An 18,272-nucleotide genomic window follows, 5' to 3' on the forward strand; every position below is an offset into this window, starting at 1 on the left:
AGGGCATGGGTGGTTCACACGTCACGGCTTCAATTTCAACCCTGGCCTTCCTGTTTGGAGTTTGCATGTTCTCCCAGTACCTTTGTGGTTTTTTTGTAGGTATTCTAGTTTCCTCCCACATTCCAAAAACATACATGACAGGCTGATTGAACACTCAAAATTGTCCCAAAGTGTGAGTATGAGCATGGATGGTTGTTGGATGGTCTGTGATTGGTTGGTAACCGGTTTAAGGTGTCCCCCGCCTATTGCCCAGAGACAGATGGATTTTCCGTTTCAGGGTCGCAACAAAGAGTCTATGGAGGAATTTGTTTGTATATATCACTACTGTATTTGGAATTGACATCATCCACCAGCATGCATTACCTCGTGGGACGCACAGTATTCCAGATCACACGTTTGCTTGTGTAAGGAGTGGGACTAAAGCTCATTGTGTGCTTGCAAAAATAAAGGCCTTCTGTCCCATTTTGCTCCTCACTTTGTCACAGCAGGACGAGGGGCCAGGCAGGACCGAGGCCAGAACGAAGTGGGCGGTGCCATCCAGCAGGTTGTTTGGAAGTGGCCCAAACGTGTGGTCAGCTGACAGGTTTTGCTCGTGTCCAGAAGGCGACTAACAGGATGAGGCCAGGCGGCCACGTGGCGGATTACAAAACGCGAGAAGAAGGTAAAGAGATTAGACCCGAAAAAGAATCTGCTGTTTTTACCTCATCACTGTTGTTGCTCTGACGGGAAGTGAAGCCAAACTTGAGCCTGGATTCCGAGCGTGTCCCACCCTATCGCTGCTGTTCCACCCCACTCTTCTGCTCCCTCTACTCGTCCATCCATGCAGCCGTCACTCCTGTCCACCAGGACCCCGGTGAGGCACCCAGGAACTTGAACGGCATTGATGAGGACACTTGTACACATCCTGGATATCCTGTATACCACCTCGGAAAACTAACCCGCCATGCTTTTCAAATTGGGACTAGTCTTCTTCGTTTGGTGTCCGCTGGACCTCCAAGCAAGTCAAGTTAAAGGTAGGACAGCACCAGGGCAAGATGTTGACTTATTTTTGGAAGATGGTCCACATCATTTTGTGAAGAATGGCGAGGAAAATTAAGTACCTTCACCACCTAATGAGAGCCAATGCAAGAGCGACAGTATATCAAAACAATCAGTCTTCACAGTTATCATGTTTTGATTGTGAAAGGTAGGAATCCATCTTCAGAAGTATTCCAAGTGGATGTCTGGAAATTAATCAAACTGATTTCGCCTAAAATGTGACTGTTTTATGACCATTTCTGACTTCAGCATAAATCAGTCAAGAAAGTGGAGATTTGATATTAACTATGATAAAAAAAATAATGAAAGAAAATCTGATGAAAGAAAATGTAATTATAGTAAGGATATCGAAATACAATAGAGAAGACAGTGAATTTCAACGGGACAATTTCAAAATGTTTTTTTTTTCTCATGACGCAATGCAATATGCTTCTTATTGCAGCTGCAGATTGCATTCATGTCGCATTTTGCCGCATCTATTCGAGAGCTGTTTATCTTCTGTCGGACTGCGTCAATATCATTAAAAGGGCCCATTAATATCCTCCTCAGAATAAGTCCGTTAGACAGAAAATATGGCGACGAATGACACTTATAGTACATGGAAATAAATTGTAACATGCTTTTTGGTCATTTGATACATGTTTTGTCTTTGGGTGTATGTTACTTTGGCATGTCCTACACACTACTCTGAAGTGTTTGTGAAATAAGTAGTGGTGGGTAGTTTTAGAAAAAAAGCATTTTTGTGGTTTGATTTTGACATTTTCATTAGATTTTGAATTGAGCTGGGTCTTGTTTGGTTTAACATGTCCACTTTGCCCTGGTGAAATACCCCAAAAAGTTCATAAATTAGTCATGATCAGGTGGACACTTGTCCTTGTAACTAACTACAAGCAAGTATCTGCTTGTAGTTAGCTATAGGGAAAAGTTTTATCAATAGGCACTTTAAGTCTCTTGGAAATGTTCAACGTTTTAGCAGGATGAAATGGGGAAATGTCAAAAGAACCTTGTGGGGTTTGTACTGTATTATTATCATTATTGTTTGTCATTCTAATGGTTGACAACCAGTCAATCTAACCCAAGGTTGTCAAACTAACCTTTTTGCCACGGGTCACATTGTAGTTACGGTTTCTGCTCAAGGATTGTTATGAATTTGGGGAAGCCATTAGAATGCTTCATCCCCTCTACATATTACATACAGAGCACACAACAAATTGATGAATGACTTGTTTTCAAATCTGAAGTCAAGAATAATGACTGTTATTGTGGTTTACCAAGGACAATTTCAAATTTTGGTTTGGGCTTCAGCAAGCATCATGGAATTTCAACTTTGATTTGCTTTTGCGGGCCGAATAAAATGATGTGGCGGGCCAAATTTGCCCCCCGGGCCTTGACTTTGACACGGGTGATATAACACATAGTCAGGTGGGATAGATAGATTTTTTTCTTCTCCTTATTTTTTTCATTATTATCATCAGTGGTCATAACTCTAGCAATGCTATCAATGCTAAATTGCTTCCTATTGTCTATTTTCCAGGTTTCAATTTTAGCTGTTTATTATAACAGCAACAGGACAAAAAAAAACAGTACAACAGTACAACAGATAAACCACGAACAAAAATAATAAGTAAGGAAATATTGTCCACCAAGGCAAACCACAGCCAGTCTACCAAACAGTGCCAGTCAAAGCTGAGCATGGTAGAATCTTGCCCTTGAGCGTGCTGGAGTACATCGGCAGTGGTATTTACAAGCACGCTGAAAGGCTCAAATGAGGAACTTTTTATGAGAGCCACAAAAGCTAGGTGAAGCTCACAAGTGCTCCTCCATGAACAAAACAGGTGGTTGTGTGAGTGTGGATAATATAATGTGATAACGTCTGGTGTCTTGATTGCTGTGATGTGCCCGCTTGAGCTCATTACGCCGAAGGAAACAAAAGCCATTCTGTTCCCGGCGTCACAGGACGCTAATCTTTTCTGACTCGTAACTCTGCAGGGCAGCCTCCTGCGCCTGCGTCAGCTATTAAGGCCTCTCGTCCCTCCTTCCCTACTCTCATCCCCGTGGCTGTGCATGTGTACACACATGCGCTCAAACACACACACGTACACGCACACGCACACACACACGCGCACACACACACACACGCACACACACACACACACACACACACACACACACACACACATACACACGCACATGCGTACACACACACACACTCACACGCACACACACACACGCGCACACACACACACACGCACACACACACAAACGCACACATGCACACACATACACACCACACACACACACACGCACACACACACACACACACGCACACACACACACACACACACGCACACACACACACGCACACACGCACAAACGCACACACGCACACACACACACAAACGTACACATGCACACACATACACACACACACACACACACACACACACAGACGCACACACACACGCACGCACGCACACACACACGCACACACACGCACACACACGCACACACACGCACACACACACAAACGCACACATGCACACACATACACACACACACACACACACACACACACACACACACACACACACACACACACACACACACACACACAAATATTGTCATTTCAGCATTGTTTTATCAAAAATCAGACCACGTTTAATGCCTGAAAGTATAACATATTTTCCGGTGTATAAGGCGCACCCAAAAGCCTTCATATTCTTCAAAAGATGACCCTGCGCCTTATACACAGGTGTGCCTTATATGTGAAGTAATATTGAGCCTCAACAGGTCTTGCAACTACTGTCAGCAGCAATCAACTCCATTACCCCCTGTAGAAGTAGTGCGTAACCTCAGCCTCTAATGTCGTGCCTTGTAATGTGGTGTGCCTTATATTTGGAAAATTTTGATCTATTTATATTGGAAAACATTTTTCATTCATAGAAGGTGCGGCTAATAGTCCAGTGCGCTTTATATATGGAAAAAAAAATTAAAGTACAACATTCATTGGTGGTGCGCCTTATACACCAGAAAACACGGTAATCATTGTGGTTTACCTGGAAGCCTAAAAACTGGGATATGACCTATTTTCTTCAAATTAATCCATTATTTTTTCATTACATTTTTCATTTGTCAAGTGTTTGTGGTCATTAGAGTTGCAGGTGAGCTTGAGCCTGTTCACATGGACTTTTCTCGAGAAGTGGGGTATACGCCCACGATTGGTCGTCGACTGATCACTGAAAAGCATCACACTCACTTCAGCCCAAAGTATCATGTTTTAAAATAATGTTGCATGTAATCCAAAGTGAATGATTTATTCCCGGATCATATCCATCCTTCCACCCAATAAAAGTGGGACTGAATGTAAATCCTTTCTTGTTCTAATAATGATAACCTGCAACCTGTCAACATGATAGGCTGTCCACTGTAGTGACCACTGTCACTGAAAGTGAATAAAGATCATCCAATGTATAAAGCGCACCCAAAAGCCTTCATTTTCTTCAAAAGATGACCCAGCGCCTTATACACAGGTGTGCCTTTATGTATGTAAGTAATATTTAGGCACAACAGGTCTCACAACAACTGTAAGCAGCCACTGACTTATCCCAGCCTCTACTGTAGCATTATACTGTAAAGTGGTGTGCCTTATATTTGGGAAAACTTTTGATATATTGATATATTGTAAATATATATAAAAGTTGTTTCATTCATTGAAGGTGCGCCTTATAGTCCGGTGCGCCTTATATCAGTGTCTGAAAATCATGACACAAAGTCAGCGGAAACACGGGAAGACATGTCTGAAAAGTTGTCTGCCCGGCCATAAAGTTGCCTGCCCCATTTTTCACAAATTGAAACACAATAAGACGACTAACCGAGGACTCTTCTTTCTAAGTGGTGTTCAAGTACACATTTCAGTCACAGTATAGTCCGAAAGAGGATTCTGATTGGATGCCAAATTGCCAAACGAACGTTCGTTTTTGCATACTTGACACGGCAGCCAATCAGAAGCCTGTTTTGTGCTTCGGACAACACCGTGACTGAAAAGTGTACTTGATAGTTTTGAAAGCCGCTTAGAAAGAGGAGTCCATGTGGCTTGTAGCGGTTTGCTTGTAGCTTTTGCTTTATTGAATAAAACAAACTTTTGATTTGAAAAAAATCTTTTTTGTCTTTCTCGAAGAAGTTGTCGGTCACCCGGGATGAGACGTTTTGAAAATTGTACGCCCCGGGCCTCCGGGCAGACGTTATTTCAAACAATGCTTATACAGTGGGGCCTTGGCTTACGAACTTAATTGGTTCCCAGACAGAGTGTGTAAGGCAAAAAGTGTGTATCCCAAAAATTTATTTCCCATAGGAAACCATTAAAATGAGAATAATACGTTCCCAGGTCTCCATAAAATATATATAACTATATATAAAATATATATAATATAAATAATTTTCAACTAAATAAGCCTTAAAACTACACACAATATACCATATTCTATGTATAACAATTGTGCTATTGTATTGTAATGAAAGAAATACACTGCACTGTATAATAAGGTCACTTTATTGACATTTGTGATGGTCGTTGATGGCTCTTAATTGACACCTGTTGCTTTCTGACTAGTAAGGTCTTACGAAACTGAGGCATCACATTATCATTCATCATGTTGATGATTCTCATAGCCAGAGTCTTTTCTGGATGGAACTGTTCAATAAAAGCCTGCACATCATTCCACTTATCCAACATTGCCTCGATGCTCTCACTTGATGTTGCCCCTCATTGCCCTCAGATGACAACTCCTGAATGGCTTGCTTCTGCTTGTCCTCTTGAAGGCAAATCAAAATCCTCTGTGTTGAGGACCTCATTACGGTCAGCATCAAGCTCCTCGGTGTCATCTGCATCCACTTCGAGTCCCGAAGGTGCTGGCAGAGATTTTATTACAAAAAAAGGAGTCCGATGATTCCACGGACCCGGAATAACGCGACAAAAGAAACCAAAAAGGGGTACAGCGAGTAGGTGGGCGGGGGCGATCTGTGCAGCCGATCAAGCAAGGAAAAATAAAATGGCACACAGGGGTGCAAAAGCTCGCGATCCCGGAAGTCAACAAAGTTACGTGATCGTGGCTAACAATCACCTCGGGCGAAGCAAACTCTTGTGCTGGCAAGTCCAAGGCACTGGCGAGGCACGAGGCGTCGTAATCGTCTGGCACTGGTGACAGCGACTCGTTTACATGTCCCAGTGTCGGTGATTGGGGGATTGACAGCAGCTGGCAGAGGGCAGGAGCGGCGGCCCCGCCCGAGCTGTCAACTCGCACGTGACAAGTTCGGTGTCATTAGTCACGTGAAAGCATCGAGTAAATAAAGCCTTTGTGTAAAGCTTTGTTGTGAAGGAGGATAGCAATGGTGGACTTAGCACACCTCGTTCGTGTTTCTCAATGATCTCCTTGATGAATGAATACTCCTCGACTGTAATTTTGTTTTGTGTCTTCTTCGGCTGGGATCTTTTTCGGTCCCATAACAGCAAAAGTAATGTTGAAGACGATTGACGTGTGCACTGATAGAAAGGGGGTGTGGAAAGGTAGGCCCGCTGGGGCGCTGTTCGGTCGTGTGCTTTGGTGTTCTTCCGCCGAAGATTACTCCACCAGCCGTGGTGGGGCGGCACTCCATGTGTATCCCGAAAAGTAGTGCTCAATCCAAGGTTTAATTTTCATAAATTTAACGTTCGTCAACCGAAAATTTCGTAAGGCAAGGTGTTCGTAAACCGAGGCCCCACTGTATATGGATAAAGTTTGAAAATACACCATTCATTGGGCGTGGGACTTATACTCAGGTGCCCCTTATACATCGGAAAATAAGGTATTTGTTTTGGATTATAGTTTTGGATTGGATTGGATTGGATTTGCCTTTATTAGTCTCGCAGTGGAGAAATTTACATTTCACAGCAGCAAAGTTTTGTCCGTATTTGATTTTAGGAAACAAAATCTTACGGCCAACAAATTCACAGAAGTGCAAAAGATCACCCGTTGTCTCTTCTGACAAAAACTCTTTGAATTTCTCAATTTGAGACCATTTTAAAATTTATTTTTATTTTCTCAGGACCAAAAATAAAGTTATTTCTCCATTCCGTTTCGTGTATGACGTCGAAGATATCTCACAAGGCAAAACTGTACAATGCGCGCATGTGAAGCAAAGGCATGAACAAAAGAAAAGTTGAATGAGGACACATAACGGACATCACAAAAGTTCATTTAAATGTGGACCTCGCATGACATGTCAGAGCTGCACTATTCACACTCTCAGGGCCATGCCATTGCTCTTTAACTTGGAAATCTGAAGGACATGCTTTGGAGTGTCAATTCTCAAGGCTGATGGAGGAGGAAAACGCACCCACGCCACATCCTTTCTCTCTTAGTCACATTGTGAACATTGAGCATTTTTATTAGCCTACCTTTTCACAGTTGAATTAGCAGGGAAGTTCATGAAGAACGCATTGTGTTCATCATCACATCATGTCATAACTGCATGCAAACTGTGGACCACACAGTATATAACCATTTGACAGTGTCGCAACAAAATTACAAAAAATATCCATAAATGTATTTGCTGTTTACTGCAATTGTATTTGAAATCTACATGACCAAATGAACTATTGTCAAAACAAAATGACCAACGAAGCTCAGGGTGTGCATTGGACAAGTCAATTGGACGAAGCGCTAAACCGGTTGCCAGACCATCGCAGGGCATACATAGACAAGCAACCCACTGTGCTCTCAGTCACACCTAGGGACAATTTAGAGTGTTAAATCAGCCTTCCATGCATGTTCTGGGAATGTGGGAGGAATCTGGAGTACCCGGAGAAAGAACACGGGGGAGAACATACAACCTCCACACAGGAAAGTCAAAGGTGGCATTGAACCTATGATCTCTGCAATGCAAGGTCAACACACTCACCACTTGTCGACCGGGACGCCTAAAGTGAACAATAAATAAATAAATACATTCACGTGAAGTCTAATATAGGCCCTATTTTTATGTCCTGCACAAGTCAAGTACTAAGTGCAGTCTTATTGCGTGCATGGAAGTTTTCATTATTTTGTTATTTTCTTGAATGGTGCTGGTAGAGGGGGGGTTTGCACAGCTTTTTGCTGACTTGTTTGCCATCCACTGGAAGCAGCTACCCTTCATTATCTTTAAATTAAGCACACAAAGAGATGCAGATGAGGGCGCGCAATATATATTTAGATGGAATTAAGGAACTGCAAGATCTACACTCATGGATAATGTAAAGTTGGTCTCTTAGTTGGCACTTGGAGACCAACTTCCGATCGTGCGCTCTATGTGTCATCCCCAACACCCATAGATCTGTTGTGGTCATCTGAAACTGGGTCTGGAGTAATATTGAGGTGCAAGTGTGGGTGGTTGTAGAAAAAGGCAAATGCTGCCCCCTTGTGGAAGGGAAAAAAACATGAAAAGAGCTCTGACTGGTGCTTTAACGTCGCCCCCTCACCAGAAAAACCAAAACCCGAACAAATTCAAAAATGGTGCTCCATGGCATATTTTCAATTTCCGAGTAAATTCGGGAATCGCGGTGAATGAGTTAAGATGATCATAATAATAATACATTTTTGCAATGTAATATTTATGAATGAAATACAATGACATCCACCACACGTTCATTGAGCTCAGAATCAATTATATCACCCAAATATGCACTACCTGCGCCGCAACTTAGACTTGCTTTTAGCTGGTCTAAAGTGTACTATATTTTCCGTCAACAAATTGTCAAATGCACCGTGTTCAACAACGCCCTCGATTCGCCGAAACACGCACTGTGGCAAAACAAGCCAAATTCCCAATCACTGACTTGTCCTCAGGTGAAAATGAAGATTTGCCAGTTTTTACGCCGAGCGCTCGTACACCTGTCTACCAAAATGGGCCCTTAAGAATGCATCAACTCATGCATATTGCTTTTACATCCTTTCACAGCACTCGTCAAATAAATAAATGGATGGATGGATGGATGGATGGATGGATGGATGGATGGATGGATTGATGGACGGCTGGACGGCCGAACAGATGGATGGATGGATGGATTGATGGACGGCTGGACGGCCGAACAGATGGATGGACGGAGAGATGGACAGACAGAAAAACAGACAGACACACACACAGACAGACTGGAATGGAAGGCTGAATGAACACTCAAAAATTGTCACTAGATGTGAGTGTGAGAGTGACTGGTTGTTTCTCTCTGTGTGCCCTGCGATTGGCTGCCAAGCAATCCAAGCTAATGCCCGAAGACGGCTGGGATAGGCTCCAGCACCCCTCGAGATCCTAATGAGGATAAAGCGGTCTGGAAAACGGATAGTTGGATGGATGGATGGATGGATGGATGGATGGATGGATAAATGAATAAATGAATACATGAATCAATGAAATAATCTATAAAAACTAAATACATGAATACATAATAAATAAATAAATAAATAATCTATGGGCAGATATAACTGTTTAATCCTACCAAAAAATTGTTTCTCAGTTATGCTTATTAATAAATTTTGAAACATACAAACAAGAAAGCTAGCTGTGTAAGTGCGAAACACAATTATTTTGTAAATACTAAAAGACTAAAACAACCTATTCTGACTTTACATAAAGAGTGGCAATGTGTTATGTGTATACGGTCTAATTTCCTCAAACGGCCCACAATGTAATGTCAAAAAGAATTATGCGAAGGCCGTTCGAATATCAAAGCAAGTATTTATCTCAGACGTTTGAACAAACAGCACAACCTGAGCGCTTGGTGCTGCACACTGTCTTTTTGTTGCTAACAAGCATGAGTGCAACACGGCAGCCAGAATCAAAAGAGGATCACATTGCCGAATTGATCTTGTGTTTAGTTTTTCTCCCCCATGCTCATTGCAAAATCAGCAAAGAACAACTCCCCCCAAAATCTTTAGTTTTCTTTAAACTTGGTAGGTAATCCGAAGGTGGTCCTTTGGGTCTGATGACTTGCCGTCTGTGTTTGGAGGGGAGGACTGATAAATCATGGCTTATTGTCTTAAGGAGCCCTCTGAGGGTTGCCACCTGGCATCACAATGCTACCTTTTCTTCTCAAACAGTTCTGATGTAATACTGACGACTGGTGCATTGGCTTGTGTAATACTCCACGTCCAAGCTAAGGTCTCCTGCATGTGGGCAACACGTTGTACCTCGTCTGTGCCCGTGTGGTAGCCGGTGCCTCATATTTGTTGATTTTCATCTTTTTTTTGGGGCACTTCTGATGGAATCGTCTACAAACTGTGTGCTGTCAGGATATCCATCTATCCATCCATCCAATTTCCGTACCGCTTATTCCTCATTAGGGTCGCGGGGGGTGCTGGAGCTGCTCTCAGCTGTCTTCGGTCACGAGGCGGGGGACACCGTGAATTGGTTGCCAGCATATCGCAGGTCACACAAAGACGTACAACAGTCACTCTCACACTCACACCTAGGGACAATTTGGAGTGGTCAATCTGCCCGCCATGCATGTTTTTGGAGTGTGGGAGGAAACCGGAGGACTCGGAGAAAACCCACGCGGGCCCGGGTGAACATGCCACACAGGGAGGCCGGACCGGGACACGAACCGGCGACCTCTGCACTATGAAGCCGGTGTGCTAACTGGGCTGCCCTGTCAAGAAATCTCAGGCACATTTGACCTTCATAATTGACATGTAATAATTGACTGACCGGGGAAGAAAAAGTGACCTTATAAGTGCTACTGGTAATGATTGCCAATTAGAGAAGCCAATGATGATCTAGTACTATGTAGGACTACGAGCAAGTCTATGGAACAAAGTGTCAGACTTTGTCGAGATGCTGATGAACGTGGGACCTATAAGGAAGTACTGTATTTGCAATCAGAATCTGAATGAGTTTGATGGCTTTCTTTGTGTAAACATTTACAAATGACTAGCAACATTGAAACAAAATGCAACACGAGAGAACAGCTACAAAACTTGGCTGGAGAAAGCATGCCCTGGAAAAGACCCATAATCACCTTCCAGAAGGATAAATTACTGCACAGAATGAAACGTTTTACAACACCTGCCAGGGAAAAGGAGAAACGGACCAAGACAATGTGCACATTATTTTCATTTCATTTCATTTTGAGTCACTCAGGCTGGGCACAGCACAGGGTGAGAAAGTATCAGCAAGAGGAGAAGTGTAACATTGAACTCAACGGAAACAGTTGCCTGAAGGCACAAGTAGAACAAAGGTGGCAACAGGATGACCTATAGGCTAATTTACAATAATCGAGGCCGATATCTCACAGGTCGGGCACATCGGTATCAGTTTTTTTAATTCTTTACAGTGTACAGTATATCTATAATGATGAGTCCCTAAAAATCTAAAACGACGAGGGTGCCTAAACGCACCATTATGTAAATTAGGCATTAACACAAAAATTGAAATGTAGAATGACAAACAAACAGAAATAATTTCACCAGCCAATGAAGAGCTATGATGGATTAAGATAAAACGACACCGATACAAATTGCCTCAAATATATCCCTTTTAAAAGGGCAGCTTTTGCCCCCATTAGACTTCGCTGTCTTGCCCAGACATGAACTACGTGGTCATCATTTTGATACTGATGAAGGTGTTGTAAATGAGGCATTACTGGTCAGTAAACCTGGTTTGGGAACAGAAGAATTCCAGGAGTATTCTGTGGAAAAATTATAACACACTAAAGTCAATCCGCCTTGTTTAGACCAGAAATTTTTGTAACACCACCCGTATATTTACTTAGTTTTTTCATTCTTACAAGACCTGTCAAATGTTTGAATTCTGTATTTAATAATATGATTTAAGTTAACAATTTAAGTCATCTCTGTGAAAAATGTATTGCAGGTATAAAGAAAATGTTTCCTATTTCTCCTAACAGACATCCAATATCATGGAATTCCCGGACTCCGGGATGTGAGGTACCGATACTTTTTAGAAGCTCCCCGAATGACAAAATATAACAACAACAAACTGAGAGCCAGTGAGGATGGACATCGCAGAAAGAGGTCGAGCATTCTCACCACTGGTGTCAAAGTATGTCCCCATGAGACCATGAAAGCGGTTATCGGCAGCCATCGAGCATACTACAAGCTCAGAGGTAAAGAGGCTTCTGCTCTTATATTCCTAACGACCTCCTAAATGAGATTCACTGGACTAAAAATAAAAAGTAAAAAAACAAACAATGTCAGTAACAATGTAAAAAATATGCGTGTTGAGTAGAGGCAGAAAGAAAGCCTTGATAATTCACATTTTTGGCAAATTATTTCTGTCACGAAAAATTGATTGCGTTTGATTCAAGCTGTGCATTAAAATGGCCACCCAGGCTGGGACAATTCATGTTGATAATGTGCAAGACTCCAACGAGTCATTAAAAAAAAAAGGATCGAGATGATTTTGTGTTCCGGACGTAATAGCTTTGTGGCGAAATTAATTTGCCAGAGAATAAAGATGATGTCAGAACTTCTCGACACAAGAAGATTACATTGTGTTCGGGATATTTATATTCATAAAAATATGCAAATGCAGCAGATTAAAAAACATGAAAAAGTTGACCTTTATTGAATTGGCCCAACTGCTTTTAATGTTTTATTTATTGATATTACTGTACTGTATTTGGAGTTGTGCTCAACTGCTATCAGGAAGCAATCCGGTTTGTAGAGTGGATTACATAATTACACGGATGACGATATGAATAATTAACAAAATGGAATAATTAATTTAAAATAATTGATTCCTCCTTACTACAAATAACATATGCCTTCTTGTGCATAATTTTTCTGCGCTTCAAGTCTCTCAAGAAAACCAGCAAAGCGCTTTTGAGAACATTTCATAATGAAGATTGCCAATTTTAATGGAGTTGGGACTTGGTGAAACATTGTACCGTAAATCTTCTTCTCCTTTCGGCTTTTCCCTTCAGGGGTCGCCGCAGTGAAACAGTTAGTGTCCTCCATCTTCAGAGGTTTGATTTCCATGTATGTTTTGGCCAATCTTTTACGTTGGATGCTCTTTCTGACACAACCCGCTGTATTTATCCAGGCTTAGGTCCGGCACAATAATACACTGCCTTGTGGCTACAGAACAAACAACTCTATGAACTTAACAACGATGAATATGCTCAATAAAAGGCCCCTACACACAAAATAGTCATCGGCATAGCAACATTCAAGTAAAGACTAATCCAATTCAATACAATCCGATAATAGCTCACGTACTGTTTTAAAGTGCTTCCCTTGGCCGCAGAAAAAATATCCTGTGACTGTAAAGTGTCCTTGAGAGTTTTGAAAGGCGCTTATAAATGAAATGTATTATTATTATTATTATTATTATTATTATTATTATTATTATTGATTCTGTTCTTTGCAGGTGTCCCTGGTAAAAAAAGTATAAATAAAAATTGAATAAAATAATTTCTAAATCCTTCTCAACCCATATTAAACTAAATCCGTTGTATCTTTTTTTTTGTATCGTCACAAATTCGGGCAGTTATAAAGGGGCAGTGTGCGCCACTCTGGGCATGACAGAGACACAACCGATTAGCTTTACGACCAACAGAAATGGCATCTCTCATTGCCTTTTAAATCCAGGGCACATATGGAGGAGACAGAAACTGATTCAAGAAAGGAAGAGTTGAGCTTCACTACTTCAAGTGAGGTTTTCCTACTAAAATTTGGCAATAACACAAAATTTCATGTCATTTTCAAGTTTGTCAGGAAGCAATTTGGGAGGCCTTTCACATTTTCCTGGACAGGGTGCCAAACACAGAGGAATACCAATATTGGGTTTACACCTGTCAACATGAAAACCTCTGTATGGATGACCTGGCTCAGAACTTCAGTAGTTCTCAGGAGCATCTGGATATGGTGGCCAAAGTGAGTGCTACTTTTTTTGCATTGATTCCGACTGTAAAATTACTACAACATTTTACATGAACATTAATATTATGACACAGTGAAAAAATAATAGCAAAAAAAACCACATATTAAAAATTTGAACTGCAAAGTTAAATACAACTGAATTAGTGATTTACTGGCATACCATGAGAGGGAGCTTGCGCATCATTCACGGTACACAAACCACACTTTTAGACTCACAAATCATACCTGATTATATTATTTGTACTTTCAGAGAGTGGCTGAGCCGGCTGAACTTGAAGGGTAGGTTAACGTTTTTTAACATTTTGTATTTTTCCTGTCATTTTAGGTCACAATTATAGTTTTATTTAGATCAGATTACAATTGTTTTATTTAAGTATGCTATCACTGATGTTATCAAGATTTTGTTGGTTTTGTCATTCAATGTTTTGCGCCTAAAAATATGTTTCAATACTTGTTAAAAAAGTATGGCATCCTCAGATATATTTTAACCCTTTCATGCAACGTACAACCTGATAACATTATAAGCTGTACACCAGGGGTGTCAAAGTCATTTTTTGCTGCGGGCCACATTGTAGTTATGGTTTCCTCTCGAGGGCCGTTATGAATTTGGGGAACCCATTAGAATGTTTAAATCCCTTCAAATATTACATATAGAGCACACAGCAAATTAATGAATAACTCGTTTTCAAATCTGAAGTCAAGAATAATGACTTTTATTGTGGTTGACATCCAAAAATATGACATTTTGGCTCAGATTTTAGCAATCATCATGGAATTTAACAAGTTTGATTTGCTTTCGCGGGCCGAAAAAAAATGATGTGGCGGGCCGGATTTGGCCCGCGGGCCTTGACTTTGACACCTGTGCTGTACACCATTAACCACTCTCCCTGAAAGGGTTTCATAAATGTGACTGTTGTGTACATTCTGACTGGAGTTTATGTTACTAAATAGGCTTATTTGTTGAAAATAGGACTTATTTCAGAAAACTGGAGTGTCTAAGTCGAGTTCTAATTGCGAATGTCTTGTTTACCAGTGTTGTCATGGAAACACCAGGACCGGGGGTGGAATGTGAGTTCAAAACAAGTGACCTAAGATACAGTATGTGTTAAACTGACAGAGTAACAATACCTGCCTTTTTAAATTGGTTGCAGGCACCTGGACACCCCCTGTGATTCTTATTCCAACAGAAGATTATGTGGTATTAAAATACACTTATATATATATATATATATATATATATATATATATATATATATATATATATATAGTATATTTTTTTCAATGATTGCATCAATTGCATCAAATGACGTTTTTGTCTTTGCCAGATCATAGAAGAGCCAGACATGATCAAAGAAAACCGCGGGGAGTACATTGTAGAGTTCAATGCTGCCATTGTGGAACCATCGTACATTGAGCTGCTGCATGACCCCCAGGCGGCTGATGCTGATGATATCACTGGAGAAATAACAGACAAGGTACTAACTACTGAGGATTTTGACAATGTTCTCCTCTGAAAACACTTTGGATGAGTTGAGTTCTTGAAATAAGTATAGATTTGTTTAAACGATATTTCAGTCTGCCCTATACAAAAGCACTTCATCTTGGAGGCTGCATTGGCCTTGCTTTGGAGGCTGGAGCTATGTTATGACCTGGACTGAAGCCAAGTGACTTTTCCCCCTACAGCCACATTGGGATAGAGAAGCGTGCCCACTTTACTCTTGGCCCAAACACAGCCATGAATCAACGTCCACAAGGGATCCTACAGCTCGCAGGCCAGAATGTTAGGTCTTGAGCTAATTAGGTGAATAAGTACTCCAGTGTCACCTCATATTCTCACTCGTGAGAGAATGGTACCATCTTTGTCATGATTTATAACCAACTCAAATTTTCCGCCTTTGGCAGTGCGGCAACTTCTACTGGACTAGAAACACATTGCTGTATTTGAGCCACTAATTTCTTGGCAAGCCCAGCATTGCTTTGGAAATGGAAGTAATCATTTAGAGCCACTGACACGGTATTGAGAGGCAGTAGGGGAGTCGGATGATCTGCATTTCTGAACAGAGGTGTTTTTAATTGGCTTTTAAATCAGTTGAGTGATCTACAGTTGCAGCTGTCTGGGGCGGAGATCCTGAAAGGTTGGGGTTGAGGAGCTAGGGGGTAACATGCGAGGAAGTCATTGAGATTTGAAGAACCAAGTGGACACAAAACTGTCCTGTTGAAAGATCCAGTGAATATGTTGGGAAAAGGTTGGCGTGTGTTCAGAGATTTTACAGAAGTCGATTCCAAGTAAGTATATTATTTGCCAAAGTTTTTATTTCGCTGGATTTCATTCATCTAAAGGGATTAATGGGCAGAATCAAGATCCTGTAGAAATGTTGCATAGTTTGATGTGAGCGGCATCAAAGAAGTGATGCATCTGGGCTCACCACCAGGACTAGGTGACAAATAATTCTGAGTGAGGAGGGATCCAGAGAGGTTGAGGGCAGCAGTCTCAAATTATAAAAAAATCCATCCGGTGTGTGACAGAAAGGGAGAGATGAAACAATACAGGAAAGAAAACGGTCCTCAAGGACTTGAGTTAGAGACACCTGGTTCATGGAGATGACGTTGACTTGTTTTATTGAAGATCAGTGCAACTGAACCAGGAGAAGAACAGATTTCACCTAACATCAAGAATTGATGGCCATGGTTGTTTTTGAGTGGTGAATAGATGATGAAAGTCATGCGTGGTTTTATAGGGACGTAAATCTAGTGATCATCAATATCAATGCCCACTGTATGATGTAACATGTTATCTAGTTGAAGATCAGAAAGGGCGCTCAGTGAGATGCAGCTAGTGATGGAAATGAAGTTAACGCTGATTAAGAGATAAGATTAATATCAGACTGAATGTAACTTTATGAAGAAAACAAATGTTTGTGCAACTTTTGACATCATGCCATTCTCGTTTGTATTTGAGTTTATTTCTCTTCTTCCGGTAGTTGCTTCATGCCCTGAAAAAAATTCCAGGATTCAAGGAAATTCGCATGCTGAGATTCAAGTTAGTTTACTGTGTGTGCATGTGTTTGTGTGTTTTTTAAATAAATAGTCTGATAAACAAATGAGCAGAACACAATTGTTGCATGGATTATTTCTTCCCCGAATCCATTTTTTGTAGTGACTTTTGTTGCTGTTTCGTAAGTTCACAAATTGTCTGTCACCTTCATGCAGCTTTGTGACTTGACTTGTTGTGTGCATCAGCTCTGAGGGTGCGATTCTTCATTATGCCGCCGTTTTTGACAAATACATTGAACTCAGCGATGACCCTGAGTCTCCAGATGGCCAGACAAATGTTGATGCTCCTAAACTGAGGCACATGATTGTGAAAGCTTTACAAAAGGAGCCATCGCTTCCTCTGGACATTCAGAATCTAACCTTTGAAGCTGGTGAGCACAATTTTCACGTTTTTTGAGTTGAGCTGCTGAGGAGAAAGTACAATTGATTTTTCCGGTGTGTCTTCACAGTAACTACAGCTTACCCAGATGCAGCACTCAGCATGTACACCACTGGGAGCGGGGATGTCATCAAGGTCATTGAAGAAGACATGACCACAAAGTTCTTCTCAGCGACAGAAAATACATTTGAACGTATGAAAATTAAACCTCAAACACACGTTTTGGCATCTTATATACTGACCACCCTCCCAGAATCTACCTCTGCACCCTCAGCCACCGGTGAGGTGCCAGTGGTAGTATCAGGGGAGGATGCATCAGGAGTTGATCCTTCAGCAGAGATGAATGATGCCACCACACCAGTTATAACACCAGAGGCCATCCAAGAACAGGGACAAGAAGCAGGCGTCAAAGACACAAGTGCAATTGAAATTAACAGCGGAGGTGAGGCGGTTAATCGATAATTTCTCTGAGGGTCAACATCTAAAAATGTTTTTTTTTCATTTGCAAGAACTTGAAGGGGGGGACACAGGACAGAATTATTATGTCACTTCGGCACCACCAGACCCCCATCCTGAAATAATGATCATCGACGAAGTTCACCTCTTTGGCACAGAATCGCCATTGTCCATTCATGAGGATAATATCGTAGTCATGGACTCTGAGTCTGACATACAGCCGATATCATCGCCTGCAGACAAAGAAAATGCCCCTATCGAGGTTAGCAATGAAGTAACAAGTGTTGCCGCCACCAAAACCTTGATCGACATCTCCAGTGGAGCCAGCAGTGAGTCTTCCAATGAAGTTCCCATGGAAGAACTCAGCAAAATCTTTCATGAAGGTCCCAATGAGGCCTCCAGCAAAATTTCAAATGAAGTCTCAAGTGAAATACCCA

General features: G+C 41.4%; 1 protein-coding gene across 5 annotated transcripts in view; it reads left to right on the top strand.

Annotated features, from left to right (window-relative positions):
* The first annotated feature begins 530 nt into the window (after positions 1 to 530).
* impg1b (interphotoreceptor matrix proteoglycan 1b) overlaps positions 531 to 18,272 on the top strand; it is a 34,385-nt gene continuing 16,643 nt past the window's right edge. For 2 of the 5 annotated variants that reach the window (XM_089004633.1, XM_089004632.1), the window contains exons 1-11: positions 532 to 1,013; positions 11,951 to 12,169; positions 13,774 to 13,940; positions 14,197 to 14,225; positions 14,980 to 15,014; positions 15,098 to 15,144; positions 15,272 to 15,421; positions 16,928 to 16,986; positions 17,187 to 17,371; positions 17,450 to 17,821; positions 17,889 to 18,272. The exon at positions 17,889 to 18,272 is cut by the window's right edge and continues 947 nt beyond it. In XM_089004633.1, coding sequence (XP_088860759.1) covers positions 944 to 1,013; positions 11,951 to 12,169; positions 13,774 to 13,940; positions 14,197 to 14,225; positions 14,980 to 15,014; positions 15,098 to 15,144; positions 15,272 to 15,421; positions 16,928 to 16,986; positions 17,187 to 17,371; positions 17,450 to 17,821; positions 17,889 to 18,272 — 1,717 coding nt within the window. In that variant the 5' untranslated portion in view covers positions 532 to 943. Of the gene's footprint in view, positions 1,014 to 11,950; positions 12,170 to 13,773; positions 13,941 to 14,196; positions 14,226 to 14,979; positions 15,015 to 15,097; positions 15,145 to 15,271; positions 15,422 to 16,927; positions 16,987 to 17,186; positions 17,372 to 17,449; positions 17,822 to 17,888 lie in introns of all 5 variants that reach the window. The other 3 variants (XM_089004630.1, XM_089004631.1, XM_089004629.1) reach the window with 3 other exon arrangements.

Source organism: Hippocampus bargibanti, linkage group LG09, assembly GCF_051943395.1.
Source record: "Hippocampus bargibanti isolate YZ-2025 linkage group LG09, ASM5194339v1, whole genome shotgun sequence".
Taxonomy (NCBI): domain Eukaryota; kingdom Metazoa; phylum Chordata; class Actinopteri; order Syngnathiformes; family Syngnathidae; genus Hippocampus; species Hippocampus bargibanti.